The sequence below is a fragment of the Pavona decussata genome, unplaced genomic scaffold, assembly GCF_977016875.1.
Source record: "Pavona decussata unplaced genomic scaffold, jaPavDecu1.1 SCAFFOLD_105, whole genome shotgun sequence".
In the NCBI taxonomy this organism is placed as follows: domain Eukaryota; kingdom Metazoa; phylum Cnidaria; class Anthozoa; order Scleractinia; family Agariciidae; genus Pavona; species Pavona decussata.
In genome coordinates, this window is record NW_028145519.1 from 1,679,166 (window position 1) to 1,706,038 (window position 26,873).

General features: G+C 37.2%; 4 protein-coding genes across 4 annotated transcripts; all 4 read left to right on the forward strand.

Moving 5' to 3' along the window:
* The first annotated feature begins 1,911 nt into the window (after positions 1-1,911).
* LOC146471333 (neuropeptide Y receptor type 1-like) lies at positions 1,912-20,240 on the forward strand. Its single transcript, XM_085121097.1, has 2 exons — positions 1,912-2,124; positions 17,881-20,240. Exon 2 carries the CDS (start codon positions 18,540-18,542, stop codon positions 19,599-19,601), a length of 1,062 nt encoding a protein of 353 aa, XP_084977223.1. The 5' UTR covers positions 1,912-2,124; positions 17,881-18,539; the 3' UTR covers positions 19,602-20,240.
* LOC146471334 (neuropeptide Y receptor type 1-like) lies at positions 2,383-3,912 on the forward strand. The gene has a single exon (XM_085121096.1). It carries the CDS (start codon positions 2,750-2,752, stop codon positions 3,809-3,811), a length of 1,062 nt encoding a protein of 353 aa, XP_084977222.1. The 5' UTR covers positions 2,383-2,749; the 3' UTR covers positions 3,812-3,912.
* Positions 11,832-13,207, forward strand: LOC146471335 (neuropeptide FF receptor 2-like). The gene is made up of 2 exons (XM_085121111.1): positions 11,832-13,083; positions 13,128-13,207. The coding sequence occupies exon 1, from the start codon at positions 11,999-12,001 to the stop codon at positions 13,067-13,069; it is 1,071 nt and encodes a 356-aa protein (XP_084977237.1). The 5' UTR covers positions 11,832-11,998; the 3' UTR covers positions 13,070-13,083; positions 13,128-13,207.
* Positions 20,241-24,753: 4,513 nt separating the features above from the next.
* On the forward strand, positions 24,754-26,266 carry LOC146471336 (QRFP-like peptide receptor). The gene has a single exon (XM_085121098.1). The coding sequence runs from the start codon at positions 25,015-25,017 to the stop codon at positions 26,098-26,100; it is 1,086 nt and encodes a 361-aa protein (XP_084977224.1). The 5' UTR covers positions 24,754-25,014; the 3' UTR covers positions 26,101-26,266.
* The last annotated feature ends 607 nt before the right edge of the window (positions 26,267-26,873 follow it).

Sequence of the window (26,873 nt, forward strand, 5' to 3'; positions counted from 1 at the left end):
ACGAGTTCCGTCAACAGCAATTCATAAAAAATCAGTCGAACTTGACTACTAATTCATACAGGATAAAAGGCTTAAAAAGCTTGTAGAGTCATTATATGCATGGCTAAAATAAAGTATACAAATAAAGTATTTCTGATCATAATAGCAGCGGAGATAAAACAAAAAAGCTGAAATTAACAACAGCGCCATGCGAATTCAATCTGCCCGGTTTTACACAAACGTCAAGACTCTGCCTTTCATCAGTTTCTTTTGTGAAAAGAAAAGCCATTAGCTAAACTCGTACTGGCCATTTTAATGGGGTATAAAACAAGTAGAAATCAAGCCTTTTGTTTTCGCTAGTAAAAACAGGCTAGCGTTTACTAGACGTAGAGTAGAAGAAGTAGAAGTAGAAATTGGAAAGCCAAAGCTTGAGTTAAAAAGGACAAGAGGACAAGGGATGTTGTATTTCATTTCAAGGTAGAAAGTTTTTATCAGGCGAAAGACAAACAACAACACGAACTGAAACAAAACAAAGCAAAAAAAACAAACAAACAAACACAAACACAAACACGAAAGAAACTGTCTTGTGGAGAAAGGAAAATGCCGTGCACAACCGGGTTGATTTGCTTTCCCTTCTTTTGTATTCATAACGCCACTTATTTACTTTGAAATTAATGACACGCAGATACCGATCAGGACTTTTACCATTCACTCGGGTCACCAGTTGCCTCATTCTCATTTATCATACATGTTTTAGCCCAGATGATAAGCTTAGGACTATAAAGGAGGAGAAAAGATTTATCATGCCAATATTGGAAAATATAAACACCACAGTTGCAGCTCTTCTATATTTTTCTTCCGTTTATTTGCGTTTCAGCTGGGATTCCTCAGTTTCTTGATGATTTATTAAAATAAGCAATGTTTTGTTATCTTAGAGTAAAGCTTCGCATTTCATATATTGTGTTTGTAAAGCAATAGACCATTTCCGAGTTTTTTTCATATGCAAACAAACTGAACTAATTTTCATATGAAAAGTTTTGCACTTAGCATCGCTTTCAAAGTGAGGTTCATAGCAACTCGGAAATGGCCTATTACTTACTAATGGTTTTAAGTTTTGGCTAGGAATTTTTGAGTGATTACAATTTACGGCGAAGCTTTCGTTGAAAACCTCGTTTTGTTGCACAAACCGTCCTTTCTTATCTTTGAGTATTCCTGAGACGTGTATAGCAATACTGTTTACAGAAATAACCAAACTAGAAGAGCATTTTTTTACCAGTGCTTTCAAGATTTTTGACGTCCCGACAAATTAAAGTGTGTCGCGTTAAGTAGACTCCACTGTGTTGCAATAATTACCAAGCAGGTTCGTATTTCATCCATTTTTATCCTTCGGTTGAATGCATAGACAAAGTATTGCTTAGTGGGTAGCCGAAAACGTTCTTTCATAGTTTCCAATGTTGCACTTCATTATCCACATGAATATCCAACTACAACATTTGTCACTCAGGTTTTAGAGCAGATGATGTCAAAAGTTAGCATTGCAGGGGAAATGATTTTATCACACGAATTTGTTGGAATATATAAACTGCTATAGCCGCAGTTTTTCTAAGTGTTTCTTCCGTTTGTTTGCCGGCCTCACCAGCTTTCCTCAGTCGCTTGATGTTTTACTAAAATATTAGCACTCTTTTCTAATCCTAGAGTAAACCTTCGTATTTCATGTGCTGTTTTTGTAAAGCAATTGACAAACATATTAACATCCTTTTTGAGCTTTACGAGGATTGTAAGTCTTTCAATGAACACAACTTTCGTGCAATTGTTTTGCGGCGCCCGTGTGTTTTAGGTTTAGTTTATTTATTTTGCCACACCAAAATATGATGAAAACAAAAAATACTAGACATATATTTAACAATGGCGAGGAGACCTAAAGGAAACTATGAAGCTTATATCAATTAGGTCTCCTCAGTTATTGTTTTACAAGATGAAATCAAAAAAGAAGATAGGAACATGACGACGGATACAATTACAATTTCATACAATTACAAGGTCAAACGGAAGGATACAATACAAAAAGAAAAGCTACAAGAAAAGTTAATACTTAAACACATTTATATGAAAACTACTAATAGTTATTACAGAAAAACGCCTTAAGTGCTTTCTTAAAGGAGACAGAGGAGGACGAGTTGACGATTTCGGTACACAACGAGTTGTAAAATTTAGGTTCTTGGTAAAAAACGGAAAATTCTTTGATGTTAGTTTTGTAACGTCAACGAAGACCAAATGTGCCAAAAAACTGACGTCCAAAGGGAAATGATCTGTCCTACCTGGTTTCTGACAGTACGCCCGAGCCTTTCTTGGCGCAGTCCGTTTTCGTTTGGCTCGGCAGACACAGTCATTCTGTCTGCTATCAGCATTTCTTGTTGGGTCTTCAGGTGCAAAAGTGGCGCCATGAAAATATCAACAGCCATCGACAATACTGTGGACACGCTTGAAAAACGTGACAATATTGACTGCTAACCCTCCTTCGGTCCGCCATTTTGCCCAATACATAACCTGCCTATATTTAGCTATCTGTAACGAGAGACTGGTGTGCTAGAGGGAACAGCTGTTACAACCCACAAGTCCATATAAACGCTCGTAAAGTTGTCTCGAGAGGGAAAGTTCTCTCGGGTACCCGGGACCATATAAAGAGGGCCTCAGTGGAAGCTATTTTCCACCCACCACACAAAACGTTACCTACAGATCACAGCTCTTTGGGTAAAGAGCTCTTGGCAATATGTGTCTTCTAAACTGCACGTTCACCGTACGTCAAACTAGCCTTAACTCGACTCCAGCCAACGCGAACTGTGAAATGTTCGTTGAAAGTTCAACGTCTGTGAAATGTATGAAAACGCTTGCTTATTCCTTAATTATGGCCGTTTCGCTGTTTGGAAACTTAGCTGTAATCGCCATCGTCTTGAAAAATAGGAGAATGTGGAAAACGACGAATTTACTCATCGCCAACCTGGCTGCCTCCGATCTACTGATCTCTACGTTTGCCATTCCGCGAGAACTCGCGGAAATTTTTATCGGTCATCGAAGGTGGCTGCTAAACGGACGAACCGGTTTGATTCTGTGTAAGTTGGTCTACTTCTTTCAAGACATTTCTACCGCGGTGTCCATCCAAAGCCTTGTGGTTATTGCCATCGACAGATACCGAGGAGTGGTTTTCCCATTCCGCCCTCCACTGATATCAACAAGGGTTTTGAAAGTGTTAATTCCCATTATCTGGATCGTGGCGATGTGCATACACGGACCGTATTTCTATACTGTGCGACTGGTGATGCAAGATAACAAATGGCATTGCACGTTTAGTTTGGCACCGAATCTTGATGAACGGCGAATGCAAGAGCGTTACTTTGTCTTTCTTTCAGTATTTTTGATTTTCTTACCGCTTTGTATAATTCTCTCTTTGCATATCTTGATTTTTAGAGATCTAAAGAAAAGAAAAATTAATGCAAACAGAGCGTTGGACGTGAGGCGTCAAAGACAAAGGCAAAGAGAAGACGCAGTGATAGTCAAAAGAATTTTCATTATAGTCTCCCTTTTCCTTTTGTGCATAACACCAATAACAGTATTAGCACTTGTTTTCTATTTTCCATGGAAGTGGCATGTACCGTGTGGAATGGACAAATTATTTGTAACTGCGAAATTTATATTTTATTCAAATGCGTCGCTGAATCCATGTGTGTATATTATACTAAGTGAAAGGTATCGACAGGGATTGAAAGATTTAGCAAAAATTTTGTGTTTTAAACGAGTGCGCACAAGCGACATCGAGCTAGATGAAATAGGATAGCAACGAAAATTAAAAATCCGTTAAAAGAAAATTAAATCGACGAAGGCTATAAAAAATGTATAAAGATATCTTATAAATTAAAAGGTATCATACGACACAGAGCTCACATGTGAATCTAAATATCGTAAAAACAATGACCCTAAAAAACATAAATAGCTCGGTTCAGTCATATTGTTTGACCAACCCTGTCGTGTCAAACACAGCACATGTAAATTGCGAACGAATGAACCGTCCATCGTCGTAAAATTGAATAGAGCAGTTTTTTTGTTCGTTTGTTTCTTGAATACACGAAATTCGTTTCCGTTTTATTTACAATCTCTCGTTTACAAAGATCATTACCTGACATCCCTCAAAGCGACAAACTGAGGCAGTCGCTTACGAGATATTCATCTACATAGTCAAAACAACGGGTTGATAGAAAAATGACTATTTTGAGGAAATTTCGCTTGTCCGCCCTCATCCTACAATATATTCTGCTTCAAGGGTTCCCAATTTATTTATATATTTTTATATCATTTTTTTTTATACTTTTATTTATTTTCTCAACCTGTTTGAGTCAGTATGCAAAATGTATTATCACAAATGTCATTTGCTAGTAGCTTGGTTTCCTCCCACTCAAAAATGTTTTGACAGAAGTGTCCATATATGCAACAAGTCTCTATTTGGCGCGAAAATATGCTCAGATATTTGTCCGCGGACATTGTCTGTTCCAAGAGTCTAGTGGAGTCTATTGTGTTTATTATCCTTCAAATATTTTTCACAACACGTGGGATCTGCCAGTCTGTCATATGTCAATCACGTGAATGTTTGTTAATTTGTCAATTATTCCAAAATCCCCCGTCTTTCTATATTCAGATTTCTCTTAAGTCAAAAGCATGTGTTTGGGGAAAAAGTACAACATTTGAAAGGAAAAGAAACTTCTTTAATTCCGTGAAAGACAAAAGCAAGATGCAAGTGGTGGATAAGATTACAGGGAATCTAACTACCTTTCAAGAACAAGATCAAAGCGAAAAATTGTTAAGCAACGCATTCCGTAAAATGTGGAAACCGGAGTGAACGAAACAGCAGGCGTTTTGTCGTTCTGTTCCTTTATCTCGTGTTCAATTGGAGCAGTACTTTATATTAAAAATACGATTGTGGAATTGACCAGACGAAAACGACCAGTGAAGAAGTCGAGGCTGAACCTGCAGTCAAAAACGACGCTACCGATTGGTTTTTGTTGGACTTACATCAGAGCGCTTGCTTTACTTACTTGACATTGAAAGGAGCCAGAAACGAAGTCGTTCACAGTCGCTGAGGATTGAACTTGCTGTCGGAGGGTAGGAGAAGCTGCTTCTTTTCGTAGAGAATTTCGACATCTCGGGGCATCATGGCTGGTTTATGATTCGTAGAAGAAATATTGCTTTCGCGAGCGAGCTCGACCAGGTGAGCATTGAGAGCGTCATTTGCCGGCTTGAACTCTCTGCCAGTAATGACACCGAAGTTTATGTCTTCTTTATTTAATACCTATCGAGTATCCAGGGCAGCGCGAATTTCTCTCATTGAATTACGACTGTAATCAGCCGAGTGATATAAAATCCAATAATTTTTGGATGATACAACTACTCGATATACAATCCAATAATTATTGCATACAATTGCTCGATAACAATCCAATAACTATTGGATACAACTACCCGATATAGTATCCAGTAACTACTGGATACAATTGATAAACAATCCAATGACCGTTGGATACACGCAGACCAATATGCTGTGACAGAAGCAACCACATTGTATTAAGGAGTGACTTACGATATGAATTTCTAAGCTGTCTGCTTTCCCACTAAGCTTCTTCTTCCTCTCTTGTTAGGCTTCTTGACTTAAGTGGCAATCTTCCTTTACCTTCATTTCTTAGCTTACGGCTTACGCGCCTTTCCCTCAAGACCTTTTCGGGAATTGAAACAAATTATCTGTCCTTTATAATTGAAAAAGAATAACCTTTCTCTTTCAAGTGGTGGTCAAGTGCTGCTTGAAGCAGTTTTAAGGACCCAGGTTCGTAGTCGGTTCCATCTTGTTTACACACGCAGGCAAAAAGCCGCTCGAGTACTTTATCCAACTGCCCAAGAAGAACCGTCTCCGAGTTTTTCTCAAGGCCATTTTTATCTACCAGTTCTTAAAAAAAAACCTCACCCAGTTAATTGTGCTCTTTTGCGTTTTTAGGTTTTCTGAAGCGTCTTTCAATGCCGTAACTTCTTCATCCGTAACATCTTTAAACCTGGGCGCCATCTTGGCACTGAGATATAGGAAACGTTGCTATTACAGTTTTGTAATTTCACTTGTGAAATTATAAATTAACGCTGAAATTTCGCGCCAAAATTAGGGGTATCGAATGACCCCTTCAAATTTTCTAGTGCTGGGAAAATTTGTCCTTTGCTCGATTTGCTCGCAAAAATTAAACGAGTGCTCGCTTCCTCGTGCTCTCAACTGGCTTTCTCGATTGCTCGAAATTTCGTAAGTCGTGCTTTGCAAGATTTTTAGTACAGAAATAAATGTTTCTTTCATGAGAGGACGCAGTGGAAGTCTACTGTAAGTACGACGTCACGCAGAGATTTAATCTTTGTGGTTCCTTGAGGCGTCTGTAATCTCATTCAATATGACAGAGAATGAACGGCTCATGTTATTCTCACTTCTTTCTTTGCGATCTGGACAGTGTTTTTGAATATCGTAACTCGATACAAAATTACTGCATTACTCCTCTTATAAGAAGATGGCGAGGATAAATTCGAATTAAGTAAGTCTGTGGCCTGCCAGTGCTTATGTACGTACCGTCTAATGAGAGGTACCAAGCAATTGTTGATCATACCGATCAAAAAATATATATATACCTTTAATTATATAAAAGGGACGCGTCGGCAAAATACCAAGATTGTATGACGCTTTGCTTGGCCACGTACTTTGTTTTGTAATGAATCAACAAGATCGATTTGCGCGAATTTCGCTGCAATTGTATGGTGAAAAAAATATTAGCCTGAATGTCGTACGATGCGTCCTGTGCACAAAGCTCGGAAACTAATCGCCATCCTTTTTGACCGGGCCTTTAGATTTACTAGTTGTACATTCACTTCCAGAACACAACATTCCCAGCTAATGTTTCTATTGTTTTGCGATAAGCCGCTGGCTTTTCAAATTTGGATAATAACTATCACTGTGTGGAAACGCGGGCACATATACAAGCATCTTGAAATGCGATCGCGTAATTATATTACGGCACTGTTTAGCGGGAACGAGAAGGAAGCGCGCCCTTCCGAAATTGTGATCGATCATGCCACAAAAGTCGCGTGGAAGTTCATAAGAGAAAAAAAAAAGGAAGATGCGCAAAGCAAGAAATAAAAGGAAGCGATTGCCAAGAGCCGCTAATGAAAGCGAAGCCGGACAGATGCGAAGACAAAACCTGAGAGACGTATTCTTCTGCTTTGGAATTGGCGCGTGTTAATTATGCGAAATGGTAGGCATTGAAACAAAGGAAATACAAGGGACAGAACCAAGGTAAGTCTCGCTTAGTCAAGAAGACGTAAGTTATCACAGAAGAGCATTTGCCTAGACAACCACAATTTTGAATATTCACGCTTAACATAAACACGACCAACATGATCTTGCATTGTGCATCATCCGGGTTATTGTTCCGGGGGTAGGCGCCATAAAATTCATAGTGTAGCAGAGCGGCCCTTAAAATTTATACTCCTGAACTTACAATGAAATGGAACAATCCATACTCACTTTCAGAACAGGGGGCACGACAAATTCACTTTGTGCTTGAAATGTCCAAATTGTAGATGTATTTTCACACCAGATAAAACCATAATGAGGGGACTATATAGAACACTTTTATCAGTGAGGTCAGTATTTTACAAAAAAGCAATAAAAAACAGGCAACTATATAGCTGGTGAAGTAATGAAGGAAGTGACTATGAAGCAAACTCGTAAAAATAATTAAATGCAAAATAAAAAAAATGCACAGCCAATGTCAAGGTTGATATCGGTGTCATGGTCTCGTGTAACAAAACAAATAACGCTAATACACCAACTCAGCCTTTAATTTTTTATCCATCAGAACGGCGGGTGTCCCACCTGATACGATCTGATGTAACGTAAAAAACGCTAATACAGCAATTCAGCCTTTAATTTTTTATCCATCAGAACGGCGGGTGTCCCACCTGATACGGTCTGATGTAACGTAAAAAACGCTAATACAGCAACTCAGCCTTTAATTTTTGATCCATCAGAACGGCGGGTGTCCCACCTGACACGGTCTGATGTAACGTAAAAAACGCTAATACAGCAATTCAGCCTTTAATTTTTGATCCATCAGAACGGCGGGTGTCCCACCTGATACGGTCTGATGTAACGTAAAAAACGCTAATACAGCAACTCAGCCTTTAATTTTTTATCCATCAGAACGGCGGGTGTCCCACCTGATACGGTCTGATGTAACGTAAAAAACGCTAATACAGCAACTCAGCCTTTAATTTTTTATCCATCAGAACGGCGGGTGACCCACCTGACACGGTCTGATGTAACGTAAAAAAACGCTAATACAGAAACACTGCCTTTAAGTTTAAATGGTATGATGTGGCAATGCAGTCACCAGTGTAGCCAGGCATCGGTCAATTGATATCGATCAGAATGGTGGTTCCCCCCCCCCCCCCCCCTTCCCCCTCTTACTTGCACGCTCTAAAATAAAATGAAGTAATTTATTTCCACAAGACTGAAGGTTGTTTCTCCTTGTACAGTTTACTATAGCATCGTTAATATGATGGAACAAGACAGAGGTATGCATATACATGTACATGTCTATTCTTTTCTTCTCACAACTCCTGTCGCGCGTGACTTGTAGTGCGTGTTTTCCTCGCGTTTTGCGCTCGCCCGCGAAACACACACGAAAAATAACGCTTGTTCTGCGGGGCCAGTCTGGTGTTTCTTCTATGGAAAAGTGCGTGTGCATTTTGCTTTCGTCTAAAAGTTAACTTTTTTTCCGGTGCAAATATCGTACTCAATTTTCGCGTTCTTTTAGCCTCTTCGAAAAATCGCGAGACAATAAGTGTATCTGGTATCGCAGATTATAAGTGAAGAGAGACAACTTCAAGATTCACCATAATTAATGCATTTGTCATTGCGATCACTTTTTTCAGGATTTCACTCCCAAGCTCACGATGTCTTTTTTTATGTTTCTTCTAACCGTGTCTCAAGGTGATTTAATAGCGCGCTTGATTTATGTCTGCCCTCTTGAATATACTCCGGGAAAATGCTGCTCTTCATTTCAAAAAACGTATCATTTGCGCGATGATTAAATTTAGATCATATTCTTTCGGCGTACAATTTTGTGGTCTCAAAACAGAATAATCTAGGAATGTTAGTAAATTCTGCACCACGTTACTCACAGTAGAGAACGCCTGTGTCCTGTTATGCGCGTGATTGTTTCGTAATCGAAACCGTATATTTACACTGTCAAATCATTTGCAGGATCCCGTTACAGCATTTCTTGCCTCTCTTTCCCTCTCACGTCTTCTCTTTTTCCTTCCTCTCTTCTGCCTTAACCTTTCTTCATGAGTATCTCTGCGCCAGTAAATGGTCCGCCTTTGCCAGCTATTTTAGTCGGCCGCGTCCGCCATTTCGAGTAGCGCAATTACATTGTACATTTGCATTTACTCTAATTTCACATCACGTTTTTATTTCTTGGCACTTCTTGATGTGACATGTAGTCCAGATCATATTCCTATACCCTGCCTGGTTTGTTTTCGATTTAATTACTTCCTCCATGACATAAAAACAGATTACGACACCTTGCAAGTCCCAAAAGAAAAGAAACCGGGTGAGTCTTAATTTGAGGAATGTTAGGAATGCTAGTAGATTCTACTAGCATTCCTTTGCGGAACTTACAGTCGAGCCCGCCTGCGTCCTGTCATGTGTAGTACTGAACTCCAGTGAACGGCTCGCTGTCAAGTTCACAAGAAAGCACACAACAATAACATAAGTTAATGTAATTATACATGCCATATCCAGGATCACGATAAGATGTAAAATTTAAAGTGTTGCGTATTGTGGAGGTGACACTCAGACTACTAGTATAGGCGCATAAGTTTTAATAAAAACAACGTCTAATTATAAATCTTTGCTGCTCGCGGAAAATTTATGAAGTGCTCGTTGCTCGCCAGTTGCATTTTCTAAAGTGCTCGCTACTCGCAAGACAAATTTGATCACTGCTCTTGTTCGCAAAAAAAACGTCAGAGTTTGCATGCTCGCGAGTGCTCGTAAAGACAATTAGATATGCCTAAATTGAAGGAGTTATTTGTCATTTCTCGGTTAGTGTCGTTACTTTTTCCTTTTATTGTAATTAATATTTAACTAAGAGCCTCCTTCAAAACCACTTTGTGAAAGACCTTTCTGGTTAACTCTTGATTAATAATAAATACATTTAGTTTCTCAAACTCATGAAGAGAAAAAAAGGAAATCGCTACGTACCGTGACGGTTTGGAAATTTGATTTTAATTATCATAAAATTTGGTGAACTCAGGCTTTGAATTTATTCAAGAATTATTAATGGCTTGAGAAGCTGTATCGGACACTCGAGGGAGTGTTTCATCTGATTTTCAAATACCTCGAAGTTAACTAAGATCTTCCGCTGCCGGCGTCTCGTTTTTTCCTCGGTGTTTGGAATTCCCGTGAAATACCCTTCCACTTTTTTGATATATTACTTATAAAATTTATAAAACAGCAGTGAGTACATTTGTGCGTAGTCTGGTACAAATAAGTTAGTCCGGCGTGGTTGTTGGCTTCTTGACAAGGGAGCTGAAGAAGCGACGACGACTGCAAAGAAAACGTCAAAAAACAACAAGATTTAATTTCGCTAATCACTTGGCTCTGCACTTGCATTATACGCAATGGTGCATTTTTTTCCGCCCTCTACAAGAAAGGAATATAACATAACCAAAATGGAAGTTTTATGGAGAACGTGAACATATGATGATTAATTTGCCTTTCTCTTTCTGAACTTCAACGCGCTACTACGACAGTCCGTCAACATTACATTGACTAAATGTGTTGGAATTATCTCGACGTTGTTCACAGAACCCAAATTTAGTTGTTGTTGTTGTTGTTGTTGTTGTTGTTTTTTTCTTTCTTGTTTTTGTTTGTTTGTTTTTTACGCTTTCGTTGGCGTCGCCGTTGTCGCTCCCGGGATTCCGAAGGAAAAAGGCGTTTTCTAGCTCACAGGAAATCAAGTTAGAACTCAAACCACCTGCACCTTACACTACAATGATATGAAATTAGACTAGAACAACAAATCAGACAGTAAGATGATTATTTTATTCAAACCTCGATAAAATGCTGCTTTTCTTCTGAAATCTAGTCTGTTCGAGTACTAGAACCTTTTTTTTCCCATCCCTCATGGTCGAAACTTTGAACTATATATATAGGATGCATGGGGATAGTTTATCAGTGGAATAGCCGCATTGTTTCTATCTGTTTGCTCTATTTAGCTGCACTTCGGCTGGTCAATTCCTCACTTTCCAAGTGTTTTATTTAAGTAAGCAATATTTTGTTGTTTTAGAGGAAAGCTGCGCATTTCACGTGTTGTGTTTGTAATGCAATTAACTTTACTAACTTTAGTAAGTGGTTACTATTAACGGAGGAAGATTCTGTTGAGTACAGCACAAAGCAAAATCCGTCACTTCTTGCCTTTGAGTATTCCTAAGTGTTTCGAACAATACGTTTTCAGAAATAATCAAAGAAGGGGAGTATTTTTTTAAAAAGTCTTTTGAAATCGCCTTTGCTTTGTCCAAACAATGGCTGAAAAGGGCTGATTCATTTTTAACATGCATCCTTTCCCCGCAGTTTTAAGTAGTTGTGCTCTTAGCGTCCTACAGTTTGTTTGATATTTCGCGTTCAGTATGTTTGTTTTCCAGAAGTTGCTCTGATAATGCGGGTCGCACTCGAAATCATTAGCGAAATAGAGGTTTGATGTTAGTCTTCCAGTAAAGACAACTTCCGCTCATTTGACATTCGCAAAACTAACCTTCATCAACATCCTACGGTTGATCATGTGATCGAGCGAGGTGATTTATGGTTAAGAGCAAAAACTCAAGGTAACAGTTCCCTTTACAAAGACTAACTTATATCAGGGTAGTGTACAGCAGGTGTGAATACACAATGAACAGCCCGAGTTTCAACTTGTCCTCATATGTCTTCTCAACAGAACCAGGTAACTTCACTTCAGAGGCAAGTGAAAACTGCAGGCAATTCGCAGAGGATACGAATGCGATAAAAGCTCTCAAGATTACGCTTTATAGCATCGTTCTCATCACTTCTCTATTTGGAAACTTCGTTATTATTGTAACTGTGGCACGGAACAAACGTATGCGAACAACTATTAACTACCTCATTGCAAACATGGCAGCATCAGATTTGCTTATTTCGATGTTTGTTGTGCCAATCAAACTCTCTGAGATCGTGGTTGGTTGTCGAAGATGGTTAATAGACGGAATTCTGGGCTTGATTTCGTGCAAGCTTGGCTATTTCTTCCAAGACATTTCAACGGCTGTTTCAACTTTTAGTCTGGTACTTATTGCTATTGACAGACACCGAGGAATTGTTTCCCCATTTCGCCCCGCAATCACGACACCTAAACGTTGTAAAGTAATCATTCCGCTGTTATGGTTTTTAGCAATGGGTCTACATGCCACATATTTCTACACTGCTCGACTCGTGTCTCATCATAAAAACTCACAATGCATCTTTAACTGGGAACCGAAATTTCATCCTCAGAAAGCGCAAGAACATTATATTATAGTGATACTTATTCTTCTGGTGATGTTGCCTTTCTCTATTGTAACTGTTTTATATTGTCAGATTATTTGGGTTTTACAGAAAGAAAAAGCCGCATACAGGTCGTTTTCCTACATGTCGTGCAAAAGACATAAAGAAAACGCGAAAGTAATTAAGAACCTGTGTGCTGTAATGTTTGTTTTTGCATCTTGTGTTTTGCCATCGTTTATTTATGGAATATTGTATTTTTTTATTTGGAACTGGAAAATGCCGTGTAATATGGAACAGTTTGGATATGCCGCGCATTTTATTTTATTTTCAAACGCTGCCATTACGCCTGTGGTTTATTTCGTATTTAATAACAGATATCGCAAAGGATTGAAAGACATTTTGAGGGGATTGTATTTGTGCAACAAGGATGTCAACGGCGAAGTGGAGTTAAACCAAATTCCGTGATTGCATCCGAACACGTATAAGATAAAAAAAACTACCACAGAAAAGGCCTGCTCAGAAGGTATCCAGAATTCGTAATTTTGGGAAATTTGTACTTTGACTTCTGATGAATTATGTTGATATGGTGTAACCATCAAATCAAACAATAAAATCATTGATATGGGAAACGTGATTGAAATCATGCGAATGGATGACGAGCAAATCTTATACGTTTTAACATAATTAGTCAAGCATTACAGTAAAAATATATATATATATATATAATTATACCTTAGGAAAAAGAGGTTTAAATGTCACTGATCAAGTTTTATTGATGTCATTGCCCAATTAGAAACTACTGAAATCTGAGCTTTCAGACTTGTTGGCAAGGATATATGACACAATCAGTTTATTTTTGTGATTTTCTCTCAGTTTTCAAAGTAGCATCGAACCAGGGTCTTTTGTTAAGAGATTCTTAGATTCAAGTTATTGCATGGTGCAATAGACTGAAGTACATTTGCTTTGTTTGTGTATCTATATCTTTTTTTCGATGCAGATTTTTGCACGCTTTAGCTTTGTAAAACAAAGATTAATAATTTCAGTGCATGGTAGAAATTTGGGAAGAAGCAAATAATTCTTCGTTTATTGACTTCCGCACACATGGCAAATGGCGGCTTTCCGGCGCAATATACGACAGTCTTCAATAAATACAAATGTAAAATCAAACAATAAAATCAAATAGTTTTATTTTATGAATAGTAATTTACACGGACTACCAAATGGTTGGCTAAACTTAACGATAAATGGCATGTACAATGATACTTATGTAAACAAAAAGTATAAAATGGCCAGATCCCCTGATAATGACAGATATTTTACTGAAAACAAATCACCGTCATCGAAGTATATTTGAGACATGAAACATGTTTTGAATTCCTGACCCAGTTAAACTGCCAAATAGGCCAATTTCATAGTGAAAATGTTTCATTAGAAATAATTTCTAGGTTTTAGACGTCAACAATGCATTAGTTTGACGTCCTTATTCTCTACTCAAAGTATTGATTTCCTTTAAACCACGCATTTAATTGTCGTATGAGTGTTCAAAAACACTGAAGCTATACAGATGACATGAGGCTGATCAAAAAGCAAAGTCATACCTCTGAAGTAAATGTTTAACCTTTAATCTTTCAAGTTTGATCTCGCCGACAGACACTACGAATCGACGATTCTTTTACATCGACCGCTTTCATAACGTGACCAGATTGATGCGCATGCGTGGCCGGACTGTATCGGTCGTTTTGCAAATATCAGATCTCAAAAATCGTATTACCATCCCTTAAAATAACCAGCCTTTAGAGGCGGTGTGAATATTACTTCAAATCAACATTATCTTTGTTTGTAAAATAAAGAAGGATAGTAAATTTAAATCTCAGTAATGAAATGCAAGGGAAGTAATTTATCAAACACTTGGAAGAGTGTTTCTTACGATTTTTTAACAGTGAGACCTTGGTTGAAAACCAAAGTACAGCCGAGATTTTTTTTCCAGCCAACTTCTAGGTGTTTGAAAGTCGGATAAAAAACTCTTTAGAGTGCTTGATATAGCTTCTAAAGCCATAAATTATATTTGGAGATATTTAAAGCCAAACTTCACCGTATTTATGTTAATTAATGATCACATTTCCATGCCTCATTTAGGGTAGTGATTTCCTTTGGTTTTTTTTTCATGAATTGTTATTGATTTGAGAAGCAATACTCACCATGTCACGAGTGCCACAAAGATTGTCCCACGATCGTCTTTATATAAAGCCAAAAAGGAATGCCGTGTTTTATGTTTACGAAATAATAGTTTTCACTGCCAAAGTAAATCAGCATCAAACACTACATTTAAGTTCATTGTTTTTTATAGAAGAACTGAAATAATTCCTTTTCTTAGTCATTTCTCTGACTGTTTGTTGTTTAATGATTGAATGAGACTTGGGATTGTGGGGAGGAGTTTAATATTGGGTATTGCTTGAGCCTCCCTTCATTGCTTCAGTATTGGTCACATGGTAAAGTTAAACCAACAATTGCATCACGTAAATTTAAAACTCTCTTTTTAGTCACAAATTGTCGTGTTTTCTTTAAATTATTCTGTTACAGTTTTTCTTTTCTCATAAGCATTTGTATGTACTTATTAAACATTGAGCTTTGTACTTAACAATTTAAAGTGAAGATGACAGAAGAGCTGTCGAAACATGTTCTCAAAAATCGAAACAGTTGTCGATTTTCTTGAACTTATAATCCTTTTTTGTTTTTCGTACGAGTGTTTTGGTGAAGTGCTACGTACAAGTTCGGTCAACAGCAATTCATGAAAAATCAGTCGAACTTGACTATTAATTTATACAGGATAAAAGGCTTGTAAATTATATGCATGGCTAAAATAAAGTATATAGATAAAGTATTTTTGATCATAATAGCAGCGGAAATAAAACAAAAAAGCTGAAATTAACAACAGCGCCATGCGACTTCAATCTGCGTGGTTTTACACAAACGTCAAGACTCTGCCTTTCATTAGTTTCATTTGTGAAAAGAAAAGCCATTAGCTAAACTCGTGCTGGCCGTTTTAATGGGGTATAAAGCAATAAGAAATCACTCATGGGGACTTTTATGAGTTTAGAGGTAGCTCTTTAAAAGAGGTCCTCTACACATTTTTTTTTCTTTGCTTTTTCAAGCTTTTTGTTTTCGCCAGTAAAAACAGCCTCGCGCTTACTAGACGTTTAGCAATAAAATTTTTGTCACCCAAGTAGAAATTGCAAAAGCCAAAGCTTGAGTTAAAAAGGACAAGAACGAGATGTTGTATTTCATTTCAACGTAGAAAGTTTTTATCAGGCTAAAGACAAACAACAACTCGAACTGAGACAAAACAAAGCAAAAAAAAAAAAAACAAACAAGCGAACACAAACACGAAAGAAACTGTCTTGTGGAGAAAGGAAAATGCCGTACACAGCCGGGTGGATTTGCTTTCCCTTCTTTTGTATGTAATGACACGCAGATACCAATCAGGCCCCAGTTGTTCAAAGGCTGGATAACTTTATCCGCTATATAAGGCACTCTTCAGTGTCTGAAATATATTTCACATTAAACGTTGTCCAAGGTTTTCGTACACTCCCAAACTTAACTGTGGTTAGAGTGTGCATATTCGCTTGTTCAAGAGGAAATACTGGAATCTTTGCACAGATTGAAACTGTCGGATAGTGACTTATCCACTGGATAAAGTTATCCGGCATTTGAACAACCGGGGCCAGGACTTTTACCATTCCCTCGGGTGACCAGTTGCCTCACTCTCATTTATCATGCATATGTTTCGCCCAGATGATAAGCTTAGGGCTATAAAGTAGGAGAAAAGATTTATCACGCCAATATTGGAAAATATAAACACCATAGCTGCAGCTCTTCTATGTATTTCCTCCGTTTGTTTGCGTTTCAGCTGGGTTTCCTCGGTTTCTTGATGTTTTATTAAAATAAGCAATGTTTTGTTATCTTAGAGTAAAGCTTCGCATTTCATATATTGTGTTTGTAAAGCAATAGACCATTTCCGAGTTGCTTTGAACCTGATTATGAAAGGGAGGCTAAGTGCAAAGTTTTTGTTATGAAAATTAGTTTTCATTCATATGCAAAAAAACCTAACTTTCATATGAAAAGTTTTGCACTTAGCCTCGCTTTCATAATGAGGTTCATAGCAACTCGGAAATGGCCTATTACTTACTAATAGTTTTAGCGTTTTAAGTTTTGGCTGGGAATTTTTGAGAGATTACTGTTTACGGCGAAGCTTTTGTTGAAAACCTCGTTTTGTTGTACAAACCGTTCTTGCTTATCTTTGAGTATTCCTGAGACGTGTTACGAGCAATTCTGTTTACAGAAATAATCAAACTAGAAGAGCATTTTTTACCAGTGCTTACAAGATTTTTGACGTCCCAAATTAAAGTGTGTCGCTTTAAGTAGACTCCACTGTGTTGCAATAATTACCTAGCGCGATGGGTCGTATTTCATCCATTTTATCCTTCGGTTGAATACATAGACATTTTGCTTTAAGTGGGTACCCGAAAACGTTCTTTCATAGTTTCCAATGTTGCGCTTCGTTATCCACATAAATCCATCCACGGCAATCCAACTACAACATTTGTCATGCAGGTTTTAAATCAGATGATGTCAAAAGTTAGCATTGGAGGGGAAATGATTTTATCACACGAATTTGTTGGAATATATAAACTGCTATAGCCGCAGTTTTTCTAAGTGTTTCCTCCGTTTGTTTCCCGGCTTCACCAGCTTTTCTCAGTCACTTGATGTTTTACTAAAATAAGCATTCTTTTCTAATCCTAGAGTAAACCTTCGTATTTCATGTGCTATTTTTGTAAAGCAATTGACTTACTAATTAACATGGTTTTTTAAGCTTTACGAGGATTGTAAGTTTTGCAATGAACACAACTTTCGCTCAATTGTTTTCCGACGCCGCCGTGTGTTTTAGGTTTAGTTTATTTATTTTGCCACACCACAAATATAATGAAAACAAAAACTACTAGAAATATGTTTAACAATGGCGAGGAGACCTAAAGGAAACTATGAAGCTTATATTAATTAGGTCTCCTCAGTTATTGTTTTACAAGATAAAATCAAAAAAGAAGATAAGAACATGACGCGGATACAATTACAATTTCATACAATTACAATGTCAAACGGAAGGAGACAATACGAAAAGAACAGCTACAAGAAAAGTTAATACTTAAACACATTTGTATGAAAACTACTAATAGTTATTACAGAAAAACGCCTTAAGTACTTTCTTAAAGGAGACAGAGGAGGACGAGTTGACGATTTCGGTACACAAGGAGTTGTAAAATTTAGCTCCTTGGTAACAACGGAAAATTGTTTGATGTTAGTTCGATAAAGAGGCAAACGATATAAATAAGAGTTTCTTGTACGATACGAATGAATTTCTTTCTGTAAGGTCAGCGAAGACCAAACGTGCCAAAAAACTGGCGTCCAAAGGGAAATGATCTGTCCTACCTGGTTTTTGCCAGTACGCCCGAGCCTTTCTTGGCGCAGTCCGTTTTCGTTTGGCTCGGCAGACAAATTCATTCTGTCTGCTATTAGCATTTCTTGTTGGGTCTTCAGTTGCAAAAGTAGCACCATGAAAATATCAACAGCCATCGACAATACTGCGGTCAGGCTTGAAAAACGTGACAATATTGATTGCTGATCCTCCTTCGGTTCGCCATTTTCCCCAATACGTAACCTCCCTATATTTAGCTATCTGTACCGTGAGAGACTGGTGTGCTAGAAGGGACAGCTGTTACACCTCACAAGTCCATATAAACGCTCGTAAAGTTGTCTCGAGAGGGAAAGTTCTCTCGGGTACCCGGGACCATATAAAGAGGGCCTCAGTGAAAGCTATTTTCCACCTGCCACACAAACCTTTACCTACAGATCACAGCTCTTTGCAAGAGCTCTTGGCAATATGTGTCTTCTAAACTGCACGGTCACCGTACGTCAAACTAGCCTTAACTCGACTCCAGCCAACGCGAACTGTGAAATGTTCGTTGAAAGTTCAACGTCTGTGAAATGTATCAAAACGCTGGCTTATTCCTTAATTATGGCCGTTTCGCTGTTTGGAAACTTAGCTGTAATCGCCATCGTCTTGAAAAATAGGAGAATGTGGAAAACGACGAATTTACTCATCGCCAACATGGCTGCATCCGATCTACTGATCTCTACGTTTGCCATTCCGCGAGAACTCGCGGAAATTTTTATCGGTCATCGAAGGTGGCTGCTAAACGGACGAACCGGTTTGATTCTGTGTAAGTTGGTCTACTTCTTTCAAGACATTTCAGCAGCGGTGTCCATCCAAAGCCTTGTGGTTATAGCTATCGACAGATACCGAGGAGTGGTTTTCCCATTCCGCCCTCCACTGATATCAACAAGGGTTTTGAAAGTGTTAATTCCCATTATCTGGATCGTGGCGATGTGTATACACGGACCGTATTTCTATACTGTGCGACTGGTGATGCAAGATAACAAATGGCGTTGCACGTTTAGTTTTGCACCGAGTCTTGATGAACGGCGAATGCAAGAGCGTTACTTTGTCTTTCTTTCAGTATTTTTGATTTTCTTACCGCTTTGTATAATTCTCTCTTTGCATATCTTGATTTTCAGAGATCTAAAGAAAAGAAAAATTAATGCGAACAGAGCGTTAGACGTGAGGCGTCAAAGACAAAGGAAAAGAGAAGACGCGGCGATAGTCAAAAGAATTTTCATTATAGTCTCCCTTTTCCTTTTGTGCATAACACCAATAACAGTATTAGCACTTGTTTTCTATTTTCCATGGAAGTGGCATGTACCGTGTGGAATGGACAAATTATTTATAGCTGCGAAATTTATATTTTATTCAAATGCGTCGCTGAATCCATGTGTGTATATTATACTAAGTGAAAGGTATCGACAGGGATTGAAAGATTTAGCAAAAATTTTGTGTTTTAAACGAGTGCGCACAAACGACATCGAGCTAGATGAAATAGGATAGCAACGAAAATTAAAAATCCGTTAAAAGAAAATTAAATCGACGAAGACTATAAAAAATGTATAAAGATATCTTATTAATTAAAAGGTATCATACAACACAGAGCTCACATGTGAATCTAAATATCGTAAAAACAATGACCCTGAAAAACAGAAATAGCTCAGTTCAGTCATAACCATTATTGCGCAACCGCCTTGTTGGACCAACCCTGTCGTGTCAAACACAGCACATGTAAATTGCGGACGAAGGAACTGTCCGTTGTCGTGAAATTGAATAGAGCAGTTTTTTGTTTGTTTGTTTCTTGAATACACGAAATTCGTTTCCGTTGTATTTACAATCTCTCGTTTACAAAGACCATTACCCGACATCTCTCAAAGCGACAAACTGAGGCAGTCGCTTACGAGATATTCATCTACATAGTCAAAACAACGGGTTGATAGAAATTTAATGACTATTTTGACGAAATTTCGCTAGTCCGCCCTCATCCTACAATATATTCTGCTTTAAGGGTTCCCAATTTATTGTTTATACTTTTATATACTCTCTCAACCTGTTTGTGTCAGTATGCAAAATGTATTATTACAAATGTCATTTGGTAGCTAGTAGATTAGTTTCCTCCCACACAAAGATGTTTTGACTGACGTGTCCATATATGCAACAATAGTCTCCATTTGACAAGAAAATATGCTCAGATATTTGTCCGCTGACATTGTCTGTTCCAAGAACTGAGCTTCGAGGAACAGATAATGACCAAGGAAAAATATCCGAGCATATTTTTAAAGTCAAATGGAGGCTATTGTTGCATATATCCTTCAAATATTTTTCGCAACACGTGGGATCTGCCAAAACAGATTTGGCGCGTTTTTGATTTAAAATCATTAAAGGATGTTATAGACCTCAGATGAAATCGAATAACACATACTCATTGGACTTAGCGGGCATTTTCATATTTATTCTCAAAAATATCTTAGAAATAACGAATACGGTATCTATGAAAAACCTCTTACCAATTTTCATCATGATAGGTTCCCTTTGAGAGGAGAAATAAATTCGTCAAGTCGAGTACTTCCAACCGTTTTTCTTTTCAACTGCAATGAAAATCTTTGCGAGTTTTAATATATTCACAATGTCTGGCTTCGCCGTCACATCCTTCACGGGCGGTTTGTCTCTTGGGTAACTGAACAATGATGTAAAAAAAATCTAATTTGCTTTCAAAATGATAATGTTTGGCACATTTCAGTCTCGTACAATGGATACACCCTTTTAGAGCATAGTTAATTGAGGGACTGGTTAGGAAACCTTGCCATGAAAACAATGGTGCTGCAATTTATGTTGGAAGGGCCGCGACCCTGCACAATCCTTTGTCTTAACGTTCACACCACAGTTGAATATCTTAACAAAAACGTTTCAATTGGTCAGTTGCTCCAACACAGTCCAAAGTCTATTGTTGTTTGTGCAGGGTCAGGGCCAAAAAGGCAAACAAAAACATATAACAAAGACGTTGTCAGGTTTCATAAAAACCTTTAATGCCTTTAATTAACTATGTTTAGAGAAGGTAAACGAAAGTTTGAACGGTACATACACACATACATACATACATACATACATACATACATACATACATACATACATACATACATACATACATACATACATACATACATACATACATACATACATACATACATACATACATACTTTATTTATTCCAGAAGCAGACTATATATACAAAGAAAAACCTAAGAAGAAAAGTACTTCTAGAAAAGGAAGTTTACAAGACCCAGAGATTGGAGTATCTAAGAGTAATTTTATATCCCCAAAGAGGTAAGCTCTTCGTGAAGAATTTAACAGCAAAGCTGGAGATGCTGAACATATTTTCAAGAAGGAGTGATTTTCACTGAACCTGCACTGAAGCGGATGATTAGAAGTGCTCGACTGGCCGGCTTTGCTCCTCTTCAACAAGGGAACCATTGAAAACTGCTAAGGCTTTTTGGAAAGATTTCTCGGCACAGCCACGCACATTAATTATACATGCATATGTCCAATGTCATACTTACCCTCTTCCAAGGATGGCAAGCGTGAATAGAGTTTGAGTCGCAAAATATATTCATAATGGTGCTAAGCGGAAATCTTGCCAGCTTTTTTCCTCAGATGCTATATTCCGTAATGGAAAGTTTTCTGGAAAATAATGGGCCTAATACGCGATAAGTCATATGAATATAATAAATTCAATTTTACATTACACGCAACATACAATGCATACTGTTTCCCGCAGGTTTAAGATTGGTCGGAGATTCATTCAATAAAGTTTTGGGTAGCATAAGCCTTTCAGATGAGGGATCAGAGACCGGCTGCACTCTTCCACCATTTTTGTGTTTTGGAGTAAATTCAACTAGTAACTAGTACCGGGAGGTTCCTGGCCGTGATTGTTATAAAACTTGCGTAACCCTTATCCTGCTCAATCTTGTGGAATATCACTTGATCAGTATAGCCAACTCCTCCTACGACCTCGTCGCTTAAGTATCACGTGATATTCCATGCAATTTCACAGTACGCCGTACGTCTGCAGGAAAGTGAGATTTGGAGCGATGGTCACCAGAGGTTTTCTTGGCTGGTCGATTTGCGTCTCGTCGCCACTTCGCAGCTCAATCTTGCTTGAGGAGAATGAAATGAAACCGCTGAATCCATGGTATGAGCAACTTTGAAGCCTCAAAATTTTGCCAATTATTTTCTATTCATTACTTCAAATGATCTATAAATTTATCAAGCCAAGACTGTGGATATTTAAAACTGCACACTTATTTGACATGGCGGGCGCATACGAAATTCTCAAAATTGCAAAATACTTTCTTTAGTTAATACTTCGTCATAAGTAACTCTCAAGCCTCTTAGTGCCTTTGAGAGAATTGTTATTTCTTGGTTTAATACAACGAACAACATCCAACTTAAGCCCTCTCACGAAGAAAAGTTATTCAGTATCACTTCCAACTCAGAGAAAAAAAAGACTGATTTATAATGGTAATTGAACTGAGTGAAGTGCAATTTGGTCTGAAATCATACGCGTGATTTCAAAATCGAACGAGCGCGCACCGCGAGTTTGATTTGAAATCACAAGTATGATTTCAGAGGAAAATTGCACGATACAAAGTTCAATTACCATTTTATTACACCTATTTTGAAATCACAGAGTATCATTGTCAATATTAATATTATATTTCTGTTACTTCATTTCTATTTTGATGGGCTAAAGAAAGGATGCGATTTAGAGCAAGAAATGGTGCAATTTGGGAGTAAATCGCACTGTTGAGAGCCAATCAGATTGCAAGGATCACCAGTGATTTCAAAATGGGTGTAATAAAGTTAAAAATACAATTACACTATGTTATTCAAGAATTAATTACATCTATACGAACAAACACCATGATAAATCAATTTTACTCTAGGAATTCATCAACAAAATATTTTTTAGTTATTTGAAAATATGAGATATCTATCAGTATCATCTTTAATATTTATTTATGTACACAATACTATTTACAAGGCTAAAAAGTTAAAAAGATGTTAAAAACCAAACGTTTTTTAATATCTTTTTAACTTTTAAGCCTTGCAAATAGTATTGTAAATTTCAAGCGAATATTATGGACAACATATTTATGCACAGTTTTTAAACTGTTATTTCTTGATTATGATTGCAAGTTTTCACTGAAAAATCCCTATGGGGAGTGTCAATAAAGTATTGTATAGTATTGTATTGTATCGTATCGTATCGTATCGTATCGTATCGCATTGCATTGCATTGCATTGCATTGCATTGCATTGCATTGCATGGTATGGTATGGTATGGTATGGTATGGTATGGTATGGTATGGTATGGTATGGTATGGTATGGTATGGTATGGTATTGTATTGTATTGTATTGTATTGTAGAATGGAAGGCACCAGACAATAAGAATAACAAATTTTTTTCCTTCAACAAACGTACCTTTCTGTAATTAGAACAGATAGTCTCCCTTGTGCAAACCTTCTTCGGTTCTTTAATGTCTTTGGCAATCGAGTGGCTGATGTTAGTAAATTTCTATTTGTGTAAGAATTTACGTAATGTCGTTATTCTGAGATAACTTGTGTAAAATAACCTTTCTGTAAAATTAATAAAAAAAATATTAAAACTTTTAAGCCTCAAAATGTTGCCAATTTTTCTTTTCGTCTCTTCAAAGTAACTAGAAAATTTAGTTGAGCGAGTTGACCGAACGCCATAATTCTGCTAGAGTTAGTCTGTAGGGATCCCATAGTATTTTCCTTCATAAACCTGAGAAAAACATTGTGGCAGCATTTTATTTTTATTTATTTATTATAATTATTATTATTATAATTATCATTATCATTATCATTATCATTATCATTATCATTATCATTATCATTATCATTATCATTATCATTATCATTATCATTATCATTATCATTATCATTATCATTATCATTATCATTATCATTATCGTTATCATTATTATTATTATTATTATTATTATTATTATTATTATTATTATTATTATTATTATTATTATTATTATTATTATTATTATGATTGCAAGTTGTCAACATTTCTTGGATAAGGGCAAAGGTATCCTTTGCCATTCTACGATCAGCCTTGCTGTGCCTTAGAGGAACCAGGAGAAAGAGAAGAGTAGCCAATATGTCTGACATTGACATTACATCCGAAAGTGCGCAAGCCAGAATTTCAGTAGGATTAAGGATTAATAGGGGTTTTGGAATTTTCACATTTTAGTGTATGATATATTTTAGAAGCAAATATTTCCTTTGTTTTTCAACGCAGATTGAATGTATATATATTTTTCTTTTTATAAATATTTTAAAGCTTCACGTTGAACATGTCCTTATACCACAAGAATTTGAATACGAGAATTTTATATTTGCTGAAAATGTACATAATTTTTAGGAGTGCATAGGGTTGTGTTTTAAAAGAGTTGGTCATTTTTAATAAAGATTATATTTAATAATCATTTTTTTTATAATAATAATAATAAAAAATATTATTATTATTTTTTTCTTTTTTTACAAACGAACTCCACACTAATTTCACGCGGCCGACGACGTTAGCAAAATTGCAGCTGAAATATTTTCTTTCGACTATACTTCGTCACTAATAACGCCAGTACAGCTCCAAAGTTTATTTTTCCAATTTTTTCTAGACGCCTGACAGTCTTCAAAGTGCCCATATTGAATTTTGTATAGGGAAAATTCAAAGCTAATTATGTGCACATCACGTAGAAGCAGTCAGCAGGTGCTCTTTTGCATGTCCAATTATCCTTCAGAATTGTCCAAATCTGTATATGCACCTTGAAAGATTCTAATTTCCGGCATTCAAAGTTTACCGCACCTAGAGTTCGGTCCTTTTGGGATGTACCTTTTAAATTATACTCAAGACCATTCTGGCCTCAACTCGACTTTGACCGAGAGTTGTGAGGTGTCCCCAGGAGTGTCATCGTCCGTAAAATACATCAAAACATTTGCATATGTCTTGATTCTGTTGGTTTCGCTGTTTGGTAACTTCGCTGTTATCGCCATCGTGTCGAGAAACAGACTGATGTGGACATCAACGAATGTTCTAATTGCTAACGTGGCTGCCTCCGATCTTCTTCTCTCTGTGTTTGCTGTTCCACGAGAACTCGTGGAAATTTTTACCGGCCCTCGAAGGTGGCTGCTAGACGGACTAACGGGTTTGATTCTGTGTAAGCTGGTCTACTTCTTTCAAGACATTTCTACCGCGGTGTCCATCCAAAGCCTTGTGGTTATTGCCATCGACAGATATCGAGGAGTGGTTTTCCCATTTCGCACTCCACTGATAACAACAAGGGTTTTGAAAGTGTTAATTCCCATTATCTGGATCGTGGCGATGTGTATACACGGGCCGTATTTCTATACTGTGCGACTGGTGGTGCAAGATAACAAGTGGTATTGCACGTTTAGTTGGGCACCGAAGTTTGATGAACGGCGGACACAAAAACGCTACTTTGGCTTTCTTTCAATATTTTTAATTTTCTTACCACTGTGTATAATTCTTACTTTATATACCTTGATTGTCAGAGAGCTAAAGAGGAGAAGAGTTTCATGTAATGACACAGGAGCGATAGATATGAGGCGTAGAAGGCAGAGAGAAGACGCAGCGATAATGAAAAGGGTTTTAATTATAGTTTTTCTTTTCATTTTATGCATGATTCCTATAACAGTGTCAGCATTTTTTTTATATTTTGTATGGAATGGGCATGAACCGTGCGGAATGAACCAATTATTTGCAGCTGCAAAATTTATCTTTTATTCGAACGCCTCGGTAAATCCATGCGTTTATGTTACTTTGAGTGAAAGATATCGACGGGTATTGAAAGATTTAACTAAATGTTTATGGTCTAAACGAGGGCACACAAATGCCATCGACTCTGATGAACATGCTGTTAATTTACAAAGACAACCGATAAAGAGAAGCTAAACGAAAATGAAAAACCAATGTATATAATAAAGCTCTCATTTAAGTGTTTCCGTATAAACGAAAGCTCATTAAAAAAAAGTTTACCTTTCGATAAATGGCTTTATATATTTTAACTTCTATAAAATATTGGACATTAAATCCACATCACAGGCCCAACCACCTATGAACCTGAATAAATTATCGTAACGATGAAAGGATGTTTATGACAATCCTCCTGTGCAAACTTCGTTATAACGCAGTCCTGGTGTAAATTGCGCAGAAATTATATTCCTCACCCTGTCTTTGGAAACGAAATAGTGCAGTCTTGAGGACGCAGCGTGAATTTCTATTCAGTTGTACTTACATCAAGAGTTAAGAGCCCATGCTTCCATCTCACGCGATCAACTAGAAGCACTTTCTTAGAAAAGAGTAAACTTCATTTCCAAAACAATGGAATAATAGAAAAAAAACATACCTTATTTTGCAGACCTTTTTGCTTGTTTTCTTTCATCATCTTACAATATATCCGGCGGGTTCCAATTTCAATTTATTTGTCTATGTCCATTTATTTTCTCAACCTGCTTGAGTCAGTATGCAAGGTGTTATTTTAAATTAGACCTTTTTACTGATATCAATATGTAAATATTATTGAGTGTTTTGTAATCATATCCTATTTTTCAGACACTGAATTTCGTTTTCATTTTGAATTTAAAACTAGGCAGTATTCTGCTTTGTAACAATTTACCATCAATTTCTTTCAAGAGTTAGAATCCCTTTCACATCATCTACGAATT